At 43.5% G+C, this 20,082-nt stretch overlaps 1 protein-coding gene across 1 annotated transcript in view; it reads left to right on the top strand.

Annotated features, from left to right (window-relative positions):
- The first annotated feature begins 4,235 nt into the window (after window positions 1–4,235).
- kcnq5a (potassium voltage-gated channel, KQT-like subfamily, member 5a) overlaps window positions 4,236–20,082 on the top strand; it is a 96,131-nt gene continuing 80,284 nt past the window's right edge. The window contains exon 1 of the mRNA XM_069658360.1: window positions 4,236–4,615. Within this exon, the coding sequence (XP_069514461.1) occupies window positions 4,236–4,615 (380 nt within the window). The remainder of the gene's footprint in view (window positions 4,616–20,082) is intronic.

Below are 20,082 nucleotides of genomic sequence, written 5' to 3'. Positions count from 1 at the left end.
TCTTTCCAGCTCTCCCCACCCACCCTAACCCTTGCTCTCTTTTCGCTTGTTCCCCTTTTAAGTTCTTCATTGATAGTTCAGCTCTCTTGTTGCATTTCTGTCCATGTTGTCGCTGTCCAAAAATCTGTCATAAAGACTCCGTGGATTACATGGGATTGGAATTATTTCCAAATCCTATAATTATGAGCCTATAAGAAATGTAACACAGCCCATACTTACCTAAAACAGACAGCAGGATTACAATAAAGAAAATTAGACAATAGGGAAAAATACAAATGATAATATATAGAAATGTTTATAAACACACAGCATTAAGTCAAGGGGTCATGAAAGGTGAAAACCTCCATATGTGGAGGGTTCTTTGATCTTATTTAAAGGTTCTTTGATCGTATTTATTCGATGGTGAGTGATAGAATAAGGTTTTAAAGTGGCTGGCTACTAACTAGGGCCTAACTGGTTAAGTAGTTGTATATTTTCCACTGATTGCAATTTAAAACCACAAATAATAATCACATTTTACCAATAAAGATAAACAATGAGCAGCAATGTGACAGAAGTGTGACCTCCAGCTCCCCTTGATGTACATGTTTTACATTGTTGGGTAATTTAACTACAAAACTGATTAGCCTATGTGCTTTCTCAAGAACATTAAACGTTTAACATTAGGCTAAGCATGAACCAGTAATCCAGCATTCAATCTGCTATCCTCATGTCTATCCTGGTTGACAGATCGCTTCTATACACAATCTGACATATTGTTTGTACCCAGTGGAGTCGCCCCCTGCTGGCCATTAAAACAAGGTTTAAGGCATTTCTAACTTCTGTTTTTAAACCAAGTGTCAATGTGCACTTCTAACAAAGTCTATGACCCTGAGTTACAATAAATGGAAATATGGAAAAACATTTTTCCACTCAATGAGCCCCTTGTTGCCATTTCCCCTCCTGCTGCCTGCCTGCACCTGCCCCTGCACACCTAAAAGCCTCTGCAGTATATAAATTGGACTCTGCAATTCAATTCAGCCTTTGCTTCATCGTTCAGTATATTTAACGTCAAAGCCAAAATAATCTGTAGTTGAACATTAATCCTTCGTGCTTGACACCTGTGTAATCCTGTTTACCTCTGTCTCTCTGTCTGTCTGCCTTGTGCAGCATCCTGCCTGTCTTTCCTCCAGCTGTCAGTTCTGTTCACCCAGCCCCGCCCCTCATACTAACAACGGCTCTGCTCTTCATCCCAAACCATAGTTCCTAATCTATATTGAACTGTTGCAAGTCTTTGGTTGCTCTTTGACAACAGGAACGTTCCCCAGGAAAAAGGAACCTTTTTGAGGAACTCTGTGCGTTTCGATAGCAGGGACCAGAGTCTAAATTTAGTTCTAGGGTAATTGATTTACCTCCTGAAAAGTCTCTGCTTGGGAGGGTATTACTTTCCAAAGGTACAGGAACTTTCAGGGCGGGGCCTATAGTGCTGATCGTTCCTGATTGGTCGAGTACTTGCAGCGTTTTATTTTGCCCGCCATGTAAAAAAAAAAAAAAATGCAGTTTACCGCTTCGTCTGACACCTACCCCCCGCCAGCAGTTTCAGGCATTAACAATAACTATATAGAAATAATAAATCTGATGGTTTGGTTTGCTTTTGTAGGTCATATAGAGTCATCGGAATTAATTTCAGTCTGTTTCATGATCAATGAAAAACTCCTCACAGGAGCTTTAAATCTTAAAAGAAGCCAAAGTTAGCCAATGTCAGCATTATTGTGTATAAAACTTGGCTGTCTTGTCTTATTTTTGGTGGTAATCCTGAGTGGGGTCACGCTTCAGAGGGTTGTAGTTGGCTGTATCAAAGGTCTCCTGTGATGCACTGAGTTCAGCGTTTAAAGTCGCCTCGAGCTCAGCAAGCCACCGAAGACTAAAGGTAAGTTAGACACTTCGGTAGGCAGATAGGGGTTGGGGTGTCTCACTACAGCTTGTTTCCCAACTTTATACAGTTTTGCAAAGCAGCATGGTTGTTTGTCTCAGTTTGTTTGTGAGAAGACTGCCTTTTTGTTTGGTCACTCTGTGTGGCTGCAGTTAATACTTTTGTGTGCAGTAAGTTGTTTTCTGTGGTGGTAAATGGCTGCACTCCACATCCGATGGGTCGCTTGTGAGCTGCTGCTTAGGCGTAAGTTAGCAACATTAGTGTTGATTACAGTGTTTCCATTATGTGCCGTGGTTGTTGCAGTCCCGTTTTGGTGTGGTCACTAGTGTGAGTGTGTTACTGCTTTTGTGTATTAAATTGTAGCAAGTTAGTTGTGTTGTGACTCTTTTGATACTGGGATGGAGTCACTCCACACCACTTGGATAAGGCCTGTTTTGATACCCTTTCCTACATAGGCTAAAAAAATGCAGCCACTGGTCAATAATAAACTAATGAATAGGCTACTTGTACTTCCACATTTTCTTTAATGTATTTTTTAAGGAAGTGAAGGCAATATCTCACTCTCTCATACTTATCTGGGGTTATAACCCTTTAATTCATCTAGTTTTGTTTAACATTTCTTGAATCTTGATTAAGTCTTAATTGCTGTTTTTGGTCCTGTAAAGGAACCCTAAGTAACCTGGCAGGGAGAACAGTTTGAGTAGAAATTATGAATGTTGTCTCAGAATACAATAGCAACATCCAATTGGACATTGAAACTGCAGACAATCCTGTAATCATACAGTCCTAATACACATGGACTTTTGTCTATTTAGGAAGTTAAAATGTTAACATGTTTAATCGACCAATTGCAGAGAACTTTTTCTGCCCTCTGTATTGTCGACGTGTGACCACTAGAGGTCAGGCTTTGATCACAACAGGAAAAAAAAACATAACACGTCGTCGTCACAAAAAAAAGTTCAGTAGGGCAGTGATGTACGTGATGGCGTCATATTGCTGACATCACCGTGGATTTGGGTAAAATCGAAGTGGAAAAATTCAAATCCCAAAATAGTAAACCTCATCTAAAATTACTTTCAGATGAGGTCTACAACAAAACAGAGGCACGACACGTACACCGTGGGAATATTAGACATTTTTAATGATTTAGTTCTTCAGTGGTTTCAAAAGAAGGAGGACCAAACTAACATATTTCCATCATTTCTGAGACTATCCTTCATGCTGCCTCCAGGCCTGCATTTGCAAATACAGGCCTAAAACAAATCAATGAAAGTCACACTTTTTAAACACACTTTGTCTCAAAGCAAAGTGCTTCACTGGACATGCATATTTATTTATGTTTTGGTAGTTGGAAAGAAAGCCGGGGAAAAAACTGCTCGTCATGGGTCACATGATCGGTCAGTAGGGAAGAGGGTGACGCAGCTGTTATCAATACGATCACAAAGCGTGCGCGCGAGTGTGAGACCGAGTTGACGAACATCCAAATCTCTGCACCGAAGTATGATTCTCTAGATATGAGTTATCTCGAACTGTTCAATCTCGAACTGCTATGGTGATGAATGTTAAGTTTACAAAGGTAATCATACAGTGTGAAACCAGCTTCATGCTAGCAACTCCGTGTCCAACACAGTCAAGTCTCAGTTTACACTGAAAAGAAGTAGAAGAAGAGACTTTCTTTCTGTTAAAAGTATTTGAACTCAGAAATGTATAGTTGCTAAATGTAAACATCACATGTTCGCCTTGACATAAAATCAAAACGGTCACGCTAGTTGTTTTGGGGCATTGGGCAACTGGTCTGCGTAAAACCTGCGTCATCAGTGCATTGGTGTTTTCTGACGTTTCTACGATAAATATTCATTATTAAAATTAGAACTAATATATCCATTCAAAGCTGTCGATATCATCCACAACTCCAGTGGTTCCGGTGTTTCTGGCCGTGCCTGGTCCCTCTCTGCCCTGTGCGTAAAAGTGAACCATGCTTTAAGGCAGCACCGGCAAGCTACAAACACTTTGACAGAGAAAAGCAAGACGGCAAGTGAGAGTGAGTAGGGGGAGAAACAGAGTGTGGGAGGGTGGGAGAGCCCTCCCCCCGCTAAATGTCTCGATGGGATCCACTCCTTCATAACCCAACTCTTCTCCAGCCTCGCGCAGATGGCTAAAGTGTCCAAGCCGGACTGTGAATCTGCTCCAAAGGCCACAGAATGACAAGATGAGAGCAGATTAGAAATTTAACTATTCACCATTTTATCTAATTTATTTAGTGTTAAGTGAAAATCAAAGAGGCTAAACACCCTTAGGCTAGAGAGCACTTGGCTACATGTGAATGTCTGCCGGTCTCCCAGCGCACTGCGCTGATGATGCCATGCCGCGAAGTCACACCGGCGAGGAGAGCGGCAGCACCGGGCTCTGGCTGAAGACTTCAACGGGACGCCGGGTGCAGGACTACGCGCTGAAAGATGTGGAGTCCGGGCGGAGGACGATGAACAACGCGGTGCGAGTCGGGGACGGGTTCCTGTCTCCCGCCTCGGCAGGTGCGGTGGGAGCGGAGAGGAAGCAGGGTGCCCGGCTCAGCCTGCTGGGGAAGCCGCTGATCTACAGCGCGCAGAGCGGCCGCAGGAACGCGCGCTACCGGCGACTCCAGAACTACCTCTACAACGTGCTGGAGAGACCGAGGGAGTGGGCTTTCGTCTACCACGCTTTCGTGTGAGTAATTAAACTTTTTATTGTCACTACAAGCTACTTTAAATCTTTTTCTGTTTATTCATTTTTTTCTCTTTACTAGTAGCAAAACATTTATTTTTATTTAAGTAAGACTGCAGTGAACACATGACACTGCCTTTTATAACTATAACACATTTTTTATTATATTGCCTTTTGTTTAGCTGATAATGACCAGCTGATGTCATGGTGCACACACACATCATCATATCATACGAGATGTATGGACATGTATCCAACATTTTCTTCTACTCTTTCACATATTAATCCCTTCATACTCCATGCATACACGATCATACACATGAGCACACACATTATTGCACAAAGACACAAACAAACTCTGGCTGTGTTCTCTATCTTCTATTTCTCTCTCCTGGTTTTATGATGTAGAAAATGTCCTGGCAGTGACCTGCATGCACCTGATGATTGAGTTATCGCTCCATCACTGTCTGACTGTACAGGATCTCTTTTGCATGTGATCACCTGTTGCTCCAGCCACAGAGTGCAGAAAAAGCCAGACTCTTGAAATGATTCTAAAATTGGGCTGCAGATGTTTGCATGTGCTGTGAAAGTATTTTAAAACTTGCATGTGAGATTGCAAACCTGACTGCAAAAACTGCGAATAGAGTTATTGAATCAGACAAGGTATATTCGGGCCGGTGTCCTTCCTGTCTTGCGTAACACTGGAAGCTCCAACACATTCTGGGCTCTTTAAAAAGGCCACCATGCTGTCAGCTGAAAATGTTAAATTGAATTTATTTCCGTACATGATTTTTCTGCCTGTCATCACTGGTCTGGACAGAGTGACTCTGGGAAAAGTCCTGATTGGACACTTTTAAAGCTGACATGTTTCATTCTTCAATTCAAAACAGCCTCCAGCTGACCACAGCTTGTTCTGGTGTTAAAAAGCTCCGTCATGGCCAAAATCTCCAGTTTTGGAGATTATTGTTCACATTCATGATTCTCTCTGGCTTGTGTGAGCCTGAATGAACAGGATTTGTTGTCTTATTGCTTGTGGTTATAGCTTCAGAGATAGTTGCTTGATTAGCAGAATACACTTGTAATCTGTGAGATCCTTTTGTGGTTTGGACATTTTGCTGTGTTGTTGCAGCTTCTGTGGCACTGTTTTCTGTGAACGCTAAGCCTTGGAAGCAGTGGATGCTCTTGTTATTTGAAACACCTGGCAATGCAAAACCCATCATATCCTGTGTGGCTGAAAACACTCTCACACGCGAGTGTTCCCTGTAGAAATTCACACGTTCTGTCCTTTTTCTCACAGTCTACAGATCTATCTGTGTATATACATTATATATCAATGCAACACATACATATGCATTAATCTGTGCATACATCTATCTCACACACATACACCAGCACGGCCATCATCTGCAGCATTGGTTCGGGTGATGAAACCACATCCCCTCCCGCTCCAACGGTCTTGTTGGAAGAAGAAGCGCTGTGAGAAGGAGGAAGTGGAGCTGTCAGAGGAGGGGCTGTGAAGCCGGATGTTGACGTTTTATTTGCTCAGGCGGGACAGCTGAGGTCGCAGGGGTTAAATTGTTACATCTGCTCACAACCACAGTCCTACGCAAACTGTTTAAAGACAGAAGAAACCTCAGTGAGATTAGGAGGATAATCCCACTTTGAGGGAATATTGACAGAAAACATGAGTCTCTTTTAATGCCTTTGGATGCAGAACTAGAAATGGAACTGTTTTTACTGTACCATAGCTACGTCTCAGTGCAGCTTGACTTTTGTTGTGTTCCCTATTTACAAGTTACTTTGACGTCCCCTAAGGGGCAGCAGGAGATAACTGTGAAAATGACTTAATTCCCAAACATCCACTTGGTAAAAGCAGGTGCAAAGGCAAATCTAAATATGTTCACTCAGTGAATGTGCGGCATCTTGATAAGAAACGTTTGGACGCTTTGTTTTGCTGCAGACATCTTGACCCAGACTTATAATTCAGACTGATTCAGAGATAACGGAGGCATGTTTATATGAGCGCAGATTGCATTGCTGATCACAGAAAAGTATGTTGCACTTACGTTTGCATACTTTCCACTGATTTTTCCGATTGTTTGGCGCTTCACATTTTCACGTGTGTTCCTGTTCATTCTTATGGGTTAAAGTCTTGGAATCACAGATCACGATGCCAAAAACAATCTGCAAAAATAGACTATGGCAGTGTCTGTATGAATTAGTGTCCAAGTGCATTAGTGATCATGTACGTCTCTAGCCTGTTGAAGGATAATTAACTTCAGAGTCCTGAGGGATTTGTATTCGTGGTTTCAATTTGCAATGGTTCTTTAGTGCTGAATTTTGATTTTTGATCACTTATGGCAAATAAAAACCTCCCTGCAAATTGACCGTACAATAAGAACCTAAGCATTCGTTTCAACCAGTGTTTTTTTCGCCTAAGTGCAAGAGCCGGGATGTTGATCCTCGGAGGGAGCAACTAAGAAACGTATCGCAAACAAGAGAGTAACTTAATTCAATGTTAATATGTTAAAGGTCTAAACTTCTGAAGATCTCAGTTTCGTTCTCTTTGGCGGCACCTCTGGTGATAAACAGTAATTGCGGGAGCACACTTCCCAGATATCCAGACAGTGTTGCATGTGTGACGTCCACGCTTGGCTCCAGTTGTAACTCCCTGACGGTCGCTTTTCTTTTTGCCTGTTTGCCTTCATCTGAGCGTTGAATTTGTTTCTCTTTCTTTAGATTTTCACTTATTTTTGAAGTTGTATCTGTAGTCATCGATCTTTTCTTTGTTTGTTCAGCCATAGTAGATTACTGTTTACTCGCAACACTTGCAGAGACCGGAAAAGCAGCCGCTTAGCTCCGCCTACCCTCTCTGGCAGACCAACCACTGCTGGCTGATGGAAAACACGTCACTAACTGGGCGCCGCTTGTGATTTTTTCTGTGAAAGTCGCCACAGACACCCAGTCTGTAATACTGCAAGTGCAAAGGCTTTCATCAGTGGGCCATAGGCTCAATCACCATTGTGTTCCCTCATTCGACGATAGATAGTGACTTAACAGACATTTATTTAAATGAAAATCTTCGAGAATATTACTTTAATCATTGCTTTATTTAGGATGTCCACTGAGCGCCACCTTCTGTAACAGTATCTGCAGAAGAGTTTGTCTAAAGTTTTTAACTTGTGTCACACCAAGAAACCTTTGAAAGTTCACATATAAAACTTAAGTGACTGATCTTAGCTGAATTTGTAAAATAATCGTCCTGTCGGCCTGCAGTCAAACTTTGAAGCTTAGATTTAATTGGCATAGTGGCTCACATCTCTTCTGCAATTACTTTTAATGGGGACAGTTTTGATCCAGATCCAGATTGCAAATCAAAGCAAGTCAGTAAATGCAGCATCCAAATGCAGTCTCCACTGTTAATAACTACGGTGAGTGATTATAGTGGCTGCTCTATATTAGCTGCTGATTAATTTCTAATTATTTTAGTTTGTCGGATGACATTTAAATGGATGAATTATTTTCATGCTCCCTCAGTCAGTGCGGTGTGTGTTATTAGAGATGGCAGAGTTAACCAGCATATAGAGACGTGCACGTATAGTTGCTTATATAGATACATGCAGCCAGAGGTTAGAGCCTAATACACAAACATTCAAAGATACATAAATATATAATACTTTCTTGCAGATACTGTAACACACGCTGGCTGTGCAGTTGTAGATAGGGCCACGCATACACACAGTCACATGGCTACACAAACACCTGCTCCACACAAACACATCACACGTGGTCGGAGATAAACAAACAAAGAAAGATCTTGATTTATAAAAGAAATGTTTCCTTTGATCGTCTAATTAGTGAGCTGTTATGTTAGAGCAGATGCTGCTGTCTGTGTGTGTGTGCGCGCGTGTGTGTGCGTGTGTGGATCCGTGCTATCCAAACATGTCTAGGAAAATATTGATAGTGTCCGTGTTGATATTTGAAATGTAAGTATGTAAACTCCTCAATATTCCCCCTGTATAGGAATCCCTGATGTGCTGTGTTATGAATCAAGACAGTGATAAGCATCTGCGCCTGCTTCCTGCCAAATAGTGCTCTGAAACACTGCTGGCATTAAGATTCAATCTCCAAATGAGATGGCGTGTGTTGGGCTAATCACATTTACTGAAATGGGTTCCAGCCACAGTGTGCATTAGTGTGCTATACTCGGAAGATGATTCCTGTGTGTGCGTGTGTTTGTGTGTGTGTGGGTGAGAGGAATGTTTCACCCAGTTTTTAATCTGTTTACTTTTTTTTCCTTTTGTGCAGGTGTGAAGATGATTTATTCATTTTCCACTCATTTAATCTGTTTGTTTCTGAGTTGTGAAAGGAAAGCCATTTTCCCACTGGTCAAAACACACGCTAACACCCGGCTCTTTTTGCTTAGTGGGAAAGGCTACAATCGGCATTCAGACTCGGGTCAAATGACTCTGCAGTAGACCCAGGTAATTATCGCCTCGGCTCTAATTGGCATTGATGAGAACACAAAACCCGGGTCGACACGCTAATCTCCGCCCCCTTTCTGCTGCGATGCTATGCTCCGTCGGTAACTTCTGCGACTTCTTTTCATCTCAGCTACAATTCAACCCGTCTCCGTCCTAACAGCGCTCGAACATCGTTCCAAATTTGTCAGCGCCGAGTTTAATAAACAGACTGAATGAGTAATAGCATCTTCACTGTTTCGGGCGTGTTCGTGACGTCAGACGGTGACGCAGCAGAAAAGAGGCCGAAAGGAGTATACTTCACTGGCAATGGGAAAAGAGACAATCGGCATCTATAAGCGGGTCTTCCCTGGGTCTGAAAAACCTGCGTCAACGCGCTAATTTCGTGGGTGTATCTGCTTTTATGTGTGTGAATGAGTTAGTATTAGGTAGAACATCAACCCGTTCTGATGGTTTGCCACGAGGCGGATACACCCCTCGTTCTCACTTCGAGCCTTTAGCCACACATATTTCTGCAAAGTCTGCGATACATTAACTGTCCACTTCAGGAGGCTTATTAAAGGGAATGACACTTTATTTCAATTTGAAGGGCTGCAGAGCTTTCAAACACAATGTGTCTCACAACACTTGCATCTTTGATTTCCACAAATTGAAACCCTGAAACCTGACACACTAGAGGAGGCTGTTGCACCCCGAGATAACTCAAACTGCAGGTGCATTGATCCAAAAGACAAAAAGCCTGAAGAACATCAAAGGCACTCTGAAGAGACTGCACTTTGTTTCCTGAGAACCTGGCGACATTCGAGACACCTGAGCACACAAAAGAGCGTCTGTGTTTAGCTTCAGAGCTACAGCAGGTAAGGAGGGAGGATGTTGGCGAGCGCCCAGTGGAAAATGTTAAGGACCCATCAGATTAGGATGAATAGAAAGAGGGATGCGTGTGTGTATCTGTGTATAAATACTGTCACGATGTGTTCCGGTGTTTGGCTGAATAGGTACAGAGTTGGTACCCTATTAAAGGCTGTGTGTGTCTCTGCTTCTTCACTGGTGTGTGAGACAGCACAGACAACGTGTGGATTTGTGAGCTCAGGTCACTTTTGGTTGGCATGATGTCATCGAGGGGAGATGAGAAGGATTGATGGAGATGAAGCAGGAAAGGACTAAAACTTGGGGGAACGAAAGAGGTGAACAGTTATAAAATTGTGGTGGAGGGAAAAAAAATTAAACAGCAAAAAATAAAAAGCACACATTTGTGAGTTAGACCCCAAAGATGCTGTACAAGGAGACCTTTTTTTCTACTGCTACACTTTAGGCCTCAGGGCTGCTCTAGGCACTTTGGTGCCTAAGGCAACTGTAACTGTTAGTCATAGCTGAATAGTTGCACATGCACATAAAATGTTAAAGAGGGGGTATTATGCTGTTTCACATTTTAAGATGTATATATAATGTTACAATGTTGGATGTCCGGACTAAATGTGGGTGAAGTTTCAAATCTGTAGGTGAAAGTGTGTTGGAGTAATCCTCAGGCTTCTCGGCTCATTCTGCAGGCTGCTGTGAACACCAGGTTTCACAGTTTTTTCTACACGCTGCAATTTGTGACGTCACAAATTCAGCAGGCTTCGGACAGCTGGCCAATCAGAAGAAAGTGCTCTTGTAGGGGCGGGGTTTCTTAAAGAGACAGAGCTGACTGAGTCGTTTCAGGCAGAGGCTGTATGAGGGCCTGCACAGAGCACCAGTGTGAGAAAATTTGTTTTTTAACTGTAAATGATGCTAAGCTACTCCACAGGTATCACAGATAGATACCAAATATGAAGCTTGAAATCAGCACCTCCCCTTTAAGAATCATACCCTCTTAAGGTAAAATAGTTTGTCGCACTGTGCCTTTATTGTATTGCAGGCCATTCAGCAAAACAGTTATCCATTACAGAGCTCCTTTACTGATTTGGTGTGCAATATACATCTAGCCTAGTATGTGGATTTGATGGGCTGTTTCTGGGGGCTTTGTAGGAGGATCCAGGAGATCCTCGCCTGGTAAATATTTTATATAAACAACCATTTAACCATTTTTTTTGCCTTTGTATGCCTTTATTGAGATAGAGGACTTGGATAATGTCTGAAATTGGGGAAAGGAGAGTGGGGATGTCACGTTGCAAAGGGCTGAGGGTGGGAGTCAAATCAGGGGCCACCACATCAATGACTGCAGCCTCTGTAGATGGGATTTAAGGGCCGAGCTAAACCGGCACCCCGCAACAACCTCGCTATTTTAACATTCTTGGCGCCTTAATTACAGTCAAATACACGTCTTAATCATTGCATATGTGAAAAAAGTACCTCAAAAAGTTGCTACATTTAAAGAAGTTGGTAAAACTTTAGACACAGCTAACGAGTCAGTTCTCACCATCTGCTGCTGTCTTTCTCCATCATTTGTTTCTGACTGTTAGGCCTCTGCGCAGCATAGTGGAGTTTACACCTCACTGTATAATAAGAAACAGTTCAACTACATACTCCACAATCATGCGCTTCAATCAGCACCTCTCTCAAACACGTTTTGCAAAAACCGAAGGATTCAATAGCACCCAGTAGCATTCCTAAATCCCCAGATTACCCGCCAATTAACTGCTGGTGTTTGAAGCTCAAGCTGTCAGCAGTGAGCTATATTTTGGGAGGATGGATTGTAGTTTATAATGTACAAAATAAACGAACAGAAAACCCCTCTTTCTCCCAAACACTGTATTTGTGTGCGGTTTTCACCCTCTTTCCAGCAAACAAGGAATACCACTGCAAAGATCCCAGTGAGCATTTGGTTTCGTCGCACCCGCTTCATATTCTCCTAAATCTTCCTGTGACGCGTACACTCGCGAAACTTACGAAAGGAGCTAATGTCGTGCGTCAGAGTGGAGAGATTTAACGTGCGATCGGAGCAGCGATGATGTCGGTTTCGTCGGAGAACCAGGTGGCTTCGTCGGTCAGAGCTCACTGGTGAGAAGGTGCAAGATCAGAGCGGACTGAAGTGACAAATATACTGTGACATTCGAGGGAGCTCACACAGGAAGTGTGTGAGTGTGTGTGTGTGGAAGGGTTTGAGAGAGTGAGCAAGACATTGTGTTTTCAGAGCGAATACTTGCATGTTTATGAGTGTGTGTGTGTGTGTGTGTGTGTGTGTTTGAGTTGTAAGAATTGACGTGAACAATAATGTGCGTATTTCTTGATTGGTTATGTGTATCTTTTACAAGTATTGAGCGCACACACACACACACTTCTGCACAGGGTTTCCTACTAGTGAATGACTGCGTTAGGGTTCCACCGCCCTGTGTGTGTGTGTGTGTGTGTGTGTGTGTGTGTCTGTGTCAGCGTTGGTGTGTGTCTTCTCGTTAGTCATCCGGCGGTCCTCTCGTACATCAGCCGAGGTGCCAGTTTGCTGAGCGGGCTTCAGTGCTGATGGATGGAGACGGGCTGAGCTCGTCTGTCCTCCTGCCCACACACAATGCTCCGCTGCCGGGTTCCACGTCACACCGGCCTCCCCTGCCCCGCTGCATACACCGCAGATGTCAGCTCGCTAAACGTGACCGTACCTCAACAGCACACATTCACAGAATGCCTTATACACGCCCACAGTTATTAACACACATGGACACACATTTGCTCTTACTTAGCACATTCACACTCTCACACATGTTCGGTGGCGTAGCTGCACTCCAGATCTGTAGTTTGTGGATTGTACTTCACCCTATGGCTATTGTTTAGACCAATATTATAGCCTCCCCCTCAATTAACAATCATAGTAAGTGTTTAGTTATGTCTGGATCTTTACCTGTATTTTCTTCTCACTCTCAGTTCTGTGTGTCAATAATTGTGCAGTGGTGTTTAGCTCACAGTCTGTAGGTTGGGATGAACCAGAGACCAGGTGACAGCGCTGTCTTGCTGCTCTGCTCTCTCTCCGTCTGCAACAGACGCTAACGTAACTTTTGCATCTTTATTAGACCCCAAAAGAACTTTAAAAACCTTTTTACTTTACTTTTCTGTGTCGGTGCTGTATAAGAGCTGCAGGTGACAGAGGCCGGAGCAGACAGGCACACACAGTCGGCAGTAGGGCTGGGCAATATGACAATATATATCGAAACAATATGAAAATGTCTATCGTCTGTGTTATTCTATATCGTCTCTATTGTGATGTCACAAAACCAGCGGCTGAACTGCTTTATGGCAACGTTCATTTTGACAACGCTCGACGTTCCAATCCTTGCACGTGGGTGTGAACCGTAGAGGGGGCTGGTGTTTATTAACACGGACATTAACATGCAGAAAAGGACTCGAGTGAAAACAGAAACTCTGCATTTGTCAAGTATTTAATTCACACAGGATTACACAAAAACAGGCTTTACCATGCATGTGGTTATTTCATATAGACTAATTATTTGTTAAACTACCAGAAATATATATTGTGATATATATCGCCTAAGTCCTATATCATGATATAGAAGTTTGGCCATATTGCCCAGCCCTAGTCGACAGATGACGCGCGACATCGGCCTCTAAATATAACATCCTGTACCCTCCTGTAGGGTTGTACAAAGGTGTAGGCGTGTACGTTTGTTTTGTAGAGTGTGAAACAATCAGAAAATCTTCTTTCTCTGTTTCACTGCTTTATGTCCATTAATGGCGCCCACTTGCTTACTTCATGTCTATGTCACTCGACCACCGCTCTCTCTCTCTCTCTCTCTCTCACTTGCAGCAGATTTGGGTTGAAAACTGATCGTAAATGTTTGTTGTTTTTTTCAAAGCCTCGGTACCTTTTGGCGCTATTGTGCGTGAAAATAACAGAGATTGTATCGTTTCAAACACGTGATAGTACCGGAAACTTTGACAACCTTATCTATCTTATAACAACGTTATTAGAGTAAGAGGATAATATCTCCCTCTGAAGTAGGAAAAGCAGCATAAAATGGAAATACCCGAGTAAAGTACGGAAACTTAAATTCAGTGAATGTATTTTGTTACACACACGCTCGGCACACTTGTTGCTCTTACTGTATTTTTTACCCCGCGGACTTATTATTCACTCTCCCCCACACACACACACACGCACACACACACACACACACACACAGCTCTCCATGCATTCCTCTTGAGTCACTCTCTTCTCCATAGCCCCCTGCAAAATCCTCAGATATTCAAATATAGCTAGAATTATGAGCTGTGTGTAGCGGCATAGCTTAACCACCTGGGGTGAGATTGTGAATATATCACTAGGTAAAACAGCTCTGTGCACTCTTTATGAACACACACTGACATATCATAGCAAAAACATACAACCGCACACACATTGTGAATAATTCATCGTGGTTAGTCATACACATTTCTCCCAGGTGAGACGCTGGTTCAGCCGGAGCAGCAGCCGCTCACCCACGCTGACAAGCTTCTCTCACAGAATTCTGTACCAACAGGTGTTTTCTCCCTCTGACATGTTTTCTTTAGTGGAGGAACTGGGGGAACGTCATTTGTCATGCCTGTCGAATAATTGGAAAATTGAGAAGCGGTGAGAGATGCGGGAGATGGAGGGAGAGAGAGAGGGAGAGAGGGAGGGTGAGGGAAGAGGAGGTGAGATGAGATTACAGAAAGTGTGCTTTCCAAATAGTGATGTTTCGCTCTACAGCAGAGAGCTGACAGTCTGCTGTCTCTGAGACGCTGACACACACAGAAACACACATTACACGTAAAGACACAAACACACACACTGACACACATTTGATTAAAACTGGACTATTCAGAAACAATGTTGACAGTTGAGGTCGTTTATCAAATAGTCGTTCTTTTGCGGCGTCTTTTCTAATTGTCTCTTTGGTTTATCACAAAACAAATAACGTGGAGCTGCATCGTTGGCTGACTGCAGCAGTGGCGAGATTGAAAAGTGGCAGATGGCATGTGCCACTGCCTGTGCCGGTAATTCAGAGACATGTGCCGTTGCCAAAGGCATGCCCCTAGGGGGCCAGCGGCATGTGCCGATCGTTAGACTGGCCGATCCACTCAGTAGATGCCACCAGTGTTGCCAACTCAGTTACGTTCTTGCGGCGACTTATTTTCAAAAAAGCGATTATAATTAATTCCCATGTATGCTGCTCAGAGTAATCACAGTTCACGGCTCCTTTGCCAACAGCTCTGAGTCGCTCTCTCTCCTCTCTCCTCCTCTCCCGTGCGCAGCAGCACTGCGCAGGCAGTCAGAGGGCCGGTGCGGGCCTGGGGCAGCGGGCAGCTTTTGCTCACAACCACAAAGCGTTATGCAAATGAATATGTGATGACGCCACCAATATGCAAATGGGCGTATGATGTCATCGGCGACTACTAGCGACGTTTGGAGCTAGTGCTAGCTACTTTCATTGGAAAACAGTTGGCAGCACTGGATGCCACTCGTCTTCCAAAGGCAGGTGGTGCTCGAAAGTGGAAGCCCTCTATCAGACTGCCACACCAGTATTTTTATTTATGTATCTATTTGACAGAGACAGTGCACAGCTTCTTAGCTGTACCAGAGTTAGCTATAAGCTAATTTGCAGCTGCTGTTCCTGAGCAGGAAACAAAGAATAAAACAATTAAATTACAAGTAAAATTCACTACACAACAAGATTTCACAACATGACATTACTGCCCATGTTCCGCCCCCATGATGCATATTAACATGTACAGTGCTCTTGCTTTACAGCATTTACTGCTGTAAATACATTTTCTTTCTTAACACAAGTGCAACATGTAAATAAAGGAATGTATACGTTGCTTTTGTCTATCTTTTATGTGTATTGAAAGTATGGTTGCTTGCTACCTATGACAGAAATTAATTTCATAGCATTAGCCTTTTCTTTCATAATTATGACTGGCATAAATGTTGGGCTGCGTGTGTTAATTACACCTGATTTTGTTTTACTGTAAGATCTGGAGCAGTAGCGGCACGTCGGTAGGGAACATGTCACTTCTGATCCAGCGGCATGCCGTTTCTTTTCTGGTTCATACAGCTGAAGTAAGCCAGAGTGCAGCCTCTGTGTAACCTACTATATACAGTGAAACTGAGACTCACCACAAACAGATGAATGGGCGCTCCTCCGGGGGATTTAATGAACCAAGAAATTACACTGTTTATTTTGCAGACATATCAGAAGGGGCGAATTTCGCTTCAGGTTTGATCTGAACACACGGCCGCTTCTCAAGTTACTGACTGTAAACAAAGCAGCACATTGAAAAGGAAGTCTTGGCTGGAAGTCCGTATGGCTGCGTGAGTGCACATTGTCGAGCGTCCAACATCCGTCCTTGTAATTTGAATTAAACACTAGAAACTTGTGCCCTTATGATAAGGATAAGTGTGAAGAGCACCATAAAAGCACCATTGTTATTTTTGTCTGACTGCCGGGGTCAGCCCTACAGATGGGTCTGTATGTGACTGACTGACTGAGTGAGTGACTATACTTCCAGAGCCGTAGAGAGAGAGAGAGAGAGTTGCAACATCTCCAGGGCGGATCATGGAGCATATTTGACCTCCACTGACGCAGCTCTCTGTCTATACGGCTGTGGATACTTTGTTCAGGGGAGTAGGCAGGGCTGCTCCTCCGCTGCTCGTCCGCTGTCCTCACCTACGTCCGCAGCGCGCACCTGCTTTCAAACACGTTGTCATCGGCCTCATAAGGACAGTCCTTGTAACACATTGCTCACAAAAGCGCACACTGACCTGATGCGGTCAGCCACATATGAGGTTTTGACCTGTTATTTTGCATTGTGACAGAAGTAGAAAGTCATTTAACAGCAGGGAGCAAACCATTTCAATATTTATGTCATTAAATGTCAGAAGGACAGCTGTCCTTTAAAATGCCTCAGGCTTAAGAATAGACATAATCATATGCTGTATAATGGGCCTTTTATGCAAATTACATCAATTTAGCATCAGCATCCCTCCTACCTGAGACCGCAGAGGAGAGAGGGAGAAAGGAGGGGTTGAGATGTAACAGGATGACAGTAAAATTAGAACAAGATAAAGTTAACAAACTGTTTTCCTCATTTTCCGCACCTCATTTCATCTGTCTGTCTCGCTAATATGAAACTAATGTGTGAAGGCGTGTGAGATGGCTCCGCTCAGAGTGTGAACTCATTACAATTCCTCTGATGGAGGTACAAACAGCAGGAGGGCACAAATCAGACGGGAACAATCTGTCAGCTCCGTCGTCGTCTCGTACAGTCTGTAAAAAAAAATATTTATTTTGGTGTTTCTTCAGATGTTTGCCTTCCCGAGGAGACGCTTTTATGGCAGCTATTAAAAAAACTTGAGCAACATTTTGATTTAGAGGGTGAAATCTCCTTCTTCCTCGCTCTGTGTGTATCTTTTGTGAATCACTGTTCCTTTATTGCCCTTACAGACGGCTCTTTTGTTGCGTAGGCGCAACACCATCGCTGTCCTTTTTGAAGCGCTGTAAATGAAGAATCTTAAGCATGTGTAGAAGAGTTTAATAAAACTGACTGAAGAAAGCTACCTTCCTTTTCCACGTTGTATTAAAAGCTATCGGGAGCCGGGGATAGCGTTCCCCTGAGGAGTGCTGTCCGTCATCTGTTGCTCTTTGTTTGCTCTGAGCGGAGGCTTTATTGCGCGCCGCTGTGAGATCCAGAGGTTTCTCTTTGTTTGTTTCACTGTCGGGTCTTGATATAAACTTGAGAGAAGGATGCTGCTCTCCTGCATCCTCAAAGGGACGCTGAACGTGGCGGCACAGGTTGAAACGAGTGCGTCACATGTACGCTGCCGCAATGTTGACTTGTGCCTTGATTCATGTGAAGAAAGACGACAATAAAACTGACGTCAGTTGTGTCTAAGCTCTCTCCCTCTCCTTACATACGGCTCCTTTGCGGCTGATATAGATTCATGTTGACACTCGATAGAGCCCAGGCACTAACGTACACACGTACAGCTTTACTTGTACGTTTGTTTTCCTCGCTGCTCACTTCACCAACCGTTTGAGAAATCAATGCCACTCAGCTAACTCTAACCTGGAATTGATTATGATGTAAAGAATGCAGACGTTACTTATCTATGGCTTTGAGACTCTCACCTCGTCACTACTAAAAAGATACTTCAAGGTCAGCACGGCAGGTATTGAAGAGTGACCATAATGATTTCCTAACCGGGAACTTAAAGACGTCAGCAGAAGGGTTCAGTGGGCGGTGATTGCTTCAGTGCACTGTTCTATATTTTAAAAGGTATGTTGAATATACAGTTTGTAGGCGTAATTAGAGTGGCCTTCTGTCTGAACTAGCTCACATGCTTTGCTTTACGTATGGCAACTGTCTTTTTGAAACAATTAGAAAAGACTCTGTTCAGAGCGGCAGATAAATGGTACAATCTCAGATCCCATCGGCTTTAGTCAGAGAGGGTATAGCCTCTGGGGACACCTGTCAGATCGATCTGATGCATTCGAAGAAGTCAGGGAAAATCTGAACGCTGAACGGCTTTCGTGACACAGCGCAAAGGGAATTCATCTCAAGATACATTTTAGATCTTTTAGATGTTAGCTGTTAGCATGCAGATGTCTGTTTATAGACATTAATAAGAAGGCAGATTATGTTACCTGCCTGCATACGCCACAGCCTGCTGATACGTGATTGGTCAATATTACTCGGACTATAAGCGTAGTTCAGATGGAAACCAGAAGACTTGCCTTCCTGGAAATCCACGTCCCTGCCTACAGATTCTACTATGTAGACTATTCTACGGTGTAGAATCTGTAAATAGAGATTAATGGTAGAATAATGAGACACTAGAATTTGTTGTGTGGTCAGAGAATTGGTTTCCGGATGGGAAACAGCTCCTTTAGGACACAGAGGTAATTAAAAGTCCTTTAATGTGTACACGCCACAGTATAGTTCACCTGCCTTGAATCACAGCTCCAGGCTTGAAGTTTATTAATACACCCAGGGGTGCCATGATTTCCTTTTGTAAATTGAAAATTGGTCGAAATGAGCTTTCAATTTCAATTAGCGAAATCAAAAGCAGGACAAATGATTCTGTTAGTGTTTCTTTTCTCTGACCCCCCCACCAGCCTGCAGCTTAACAGCTGGAGCCTATCCCTGCTGTCATTGGGCAAGAGGCGGGGTTACACCCTGGACTGGTCGCCAGTCAATCACAGGGCTAACACACAGAGACTGATAACCTTTCACGCTCACACCTACGGGCAATTTTAGAGTCGCCAGTGAACCTTACGAGCATGTCTTTGGACTGTGGGAGGAAGCTGGAGTACCCGGAGGGAACCCACGTATACACGGGGAGAACATGCACGCCACCTGCCGTGAAATTGAATTGTCGACTTGAAATCAAAAGTCAGATCTGTACATTGATTTAGAAAACTGACACCCCCTGATTACACCCCTTTTTTCATTGTGAAGGTCTTTAATACCTTTGGCTTTTATTTCTCACTTTTACCATTATAATTGAATATGTGCAGACAAATACATAAACGCACAGGGGAGAGGAGGAAGTCAGATCTTCTTTGATTGTTGTTGCAGTTCCTTCTGGGCACCAGTAGAGGTTGATTGAGGTCATGGATTGAACTGTTTCCTGTCATGTGGCTTCACTAGACGGAGTCTCACTAAAGTTTATGCAAAGCACAGGTGATGAAGAGGATGATGCCATATAGGACAAGCTGAAGGTTAGGTGTTTGTGCGTGCATTAAAACACTTAATGACTCCCCGATCGACATGCATTTGCTGCCCCTGGTAACCAGAGCTTGGCCAAGAATCAGCTCATGTTACACTGCATGAAAATCCTGTGTATGTGTGTGTGCGTTATGTGTGTGTGCATGGGTGTGAGAGGGAATGAGGCAAGAGGAGAGAGAATGTCCCTGTGAAGGCGTGTGTGTGAAACTTTCTCTGCCATGTAGAGAGCGTGAGAGGAAGTGTGTGTGTGTGTAGCCGCTTGGCGCAGTTCATTGACGGGAGTCAGTCTAATGTAGAGTGAGTCTCTGTTTTCTC

The sequence above is a fragment of the Semicossyphus pulcher genome, unplaced genomic scaffold, assembly GCF_022749685.1.
Source record: "Semicossyphus pulcher isolate SPU_LCO1_2020_fin unplaced genomic scaffold, fSemPul1.0.p SCAF_12, whole genome shotgun sequence".
Lineage (NCBI taxonomy): Eukaryota > Metazoa > Chordata > Actinopteri > Labriformes > Labridae > Semicossyphus > Semicossyphus pulcher.
The sequence above is the reverse complement of the archived record's forward strand: the minus strand, read 5'-3'. Positions and strand labels throughout refer to the sequence as shown.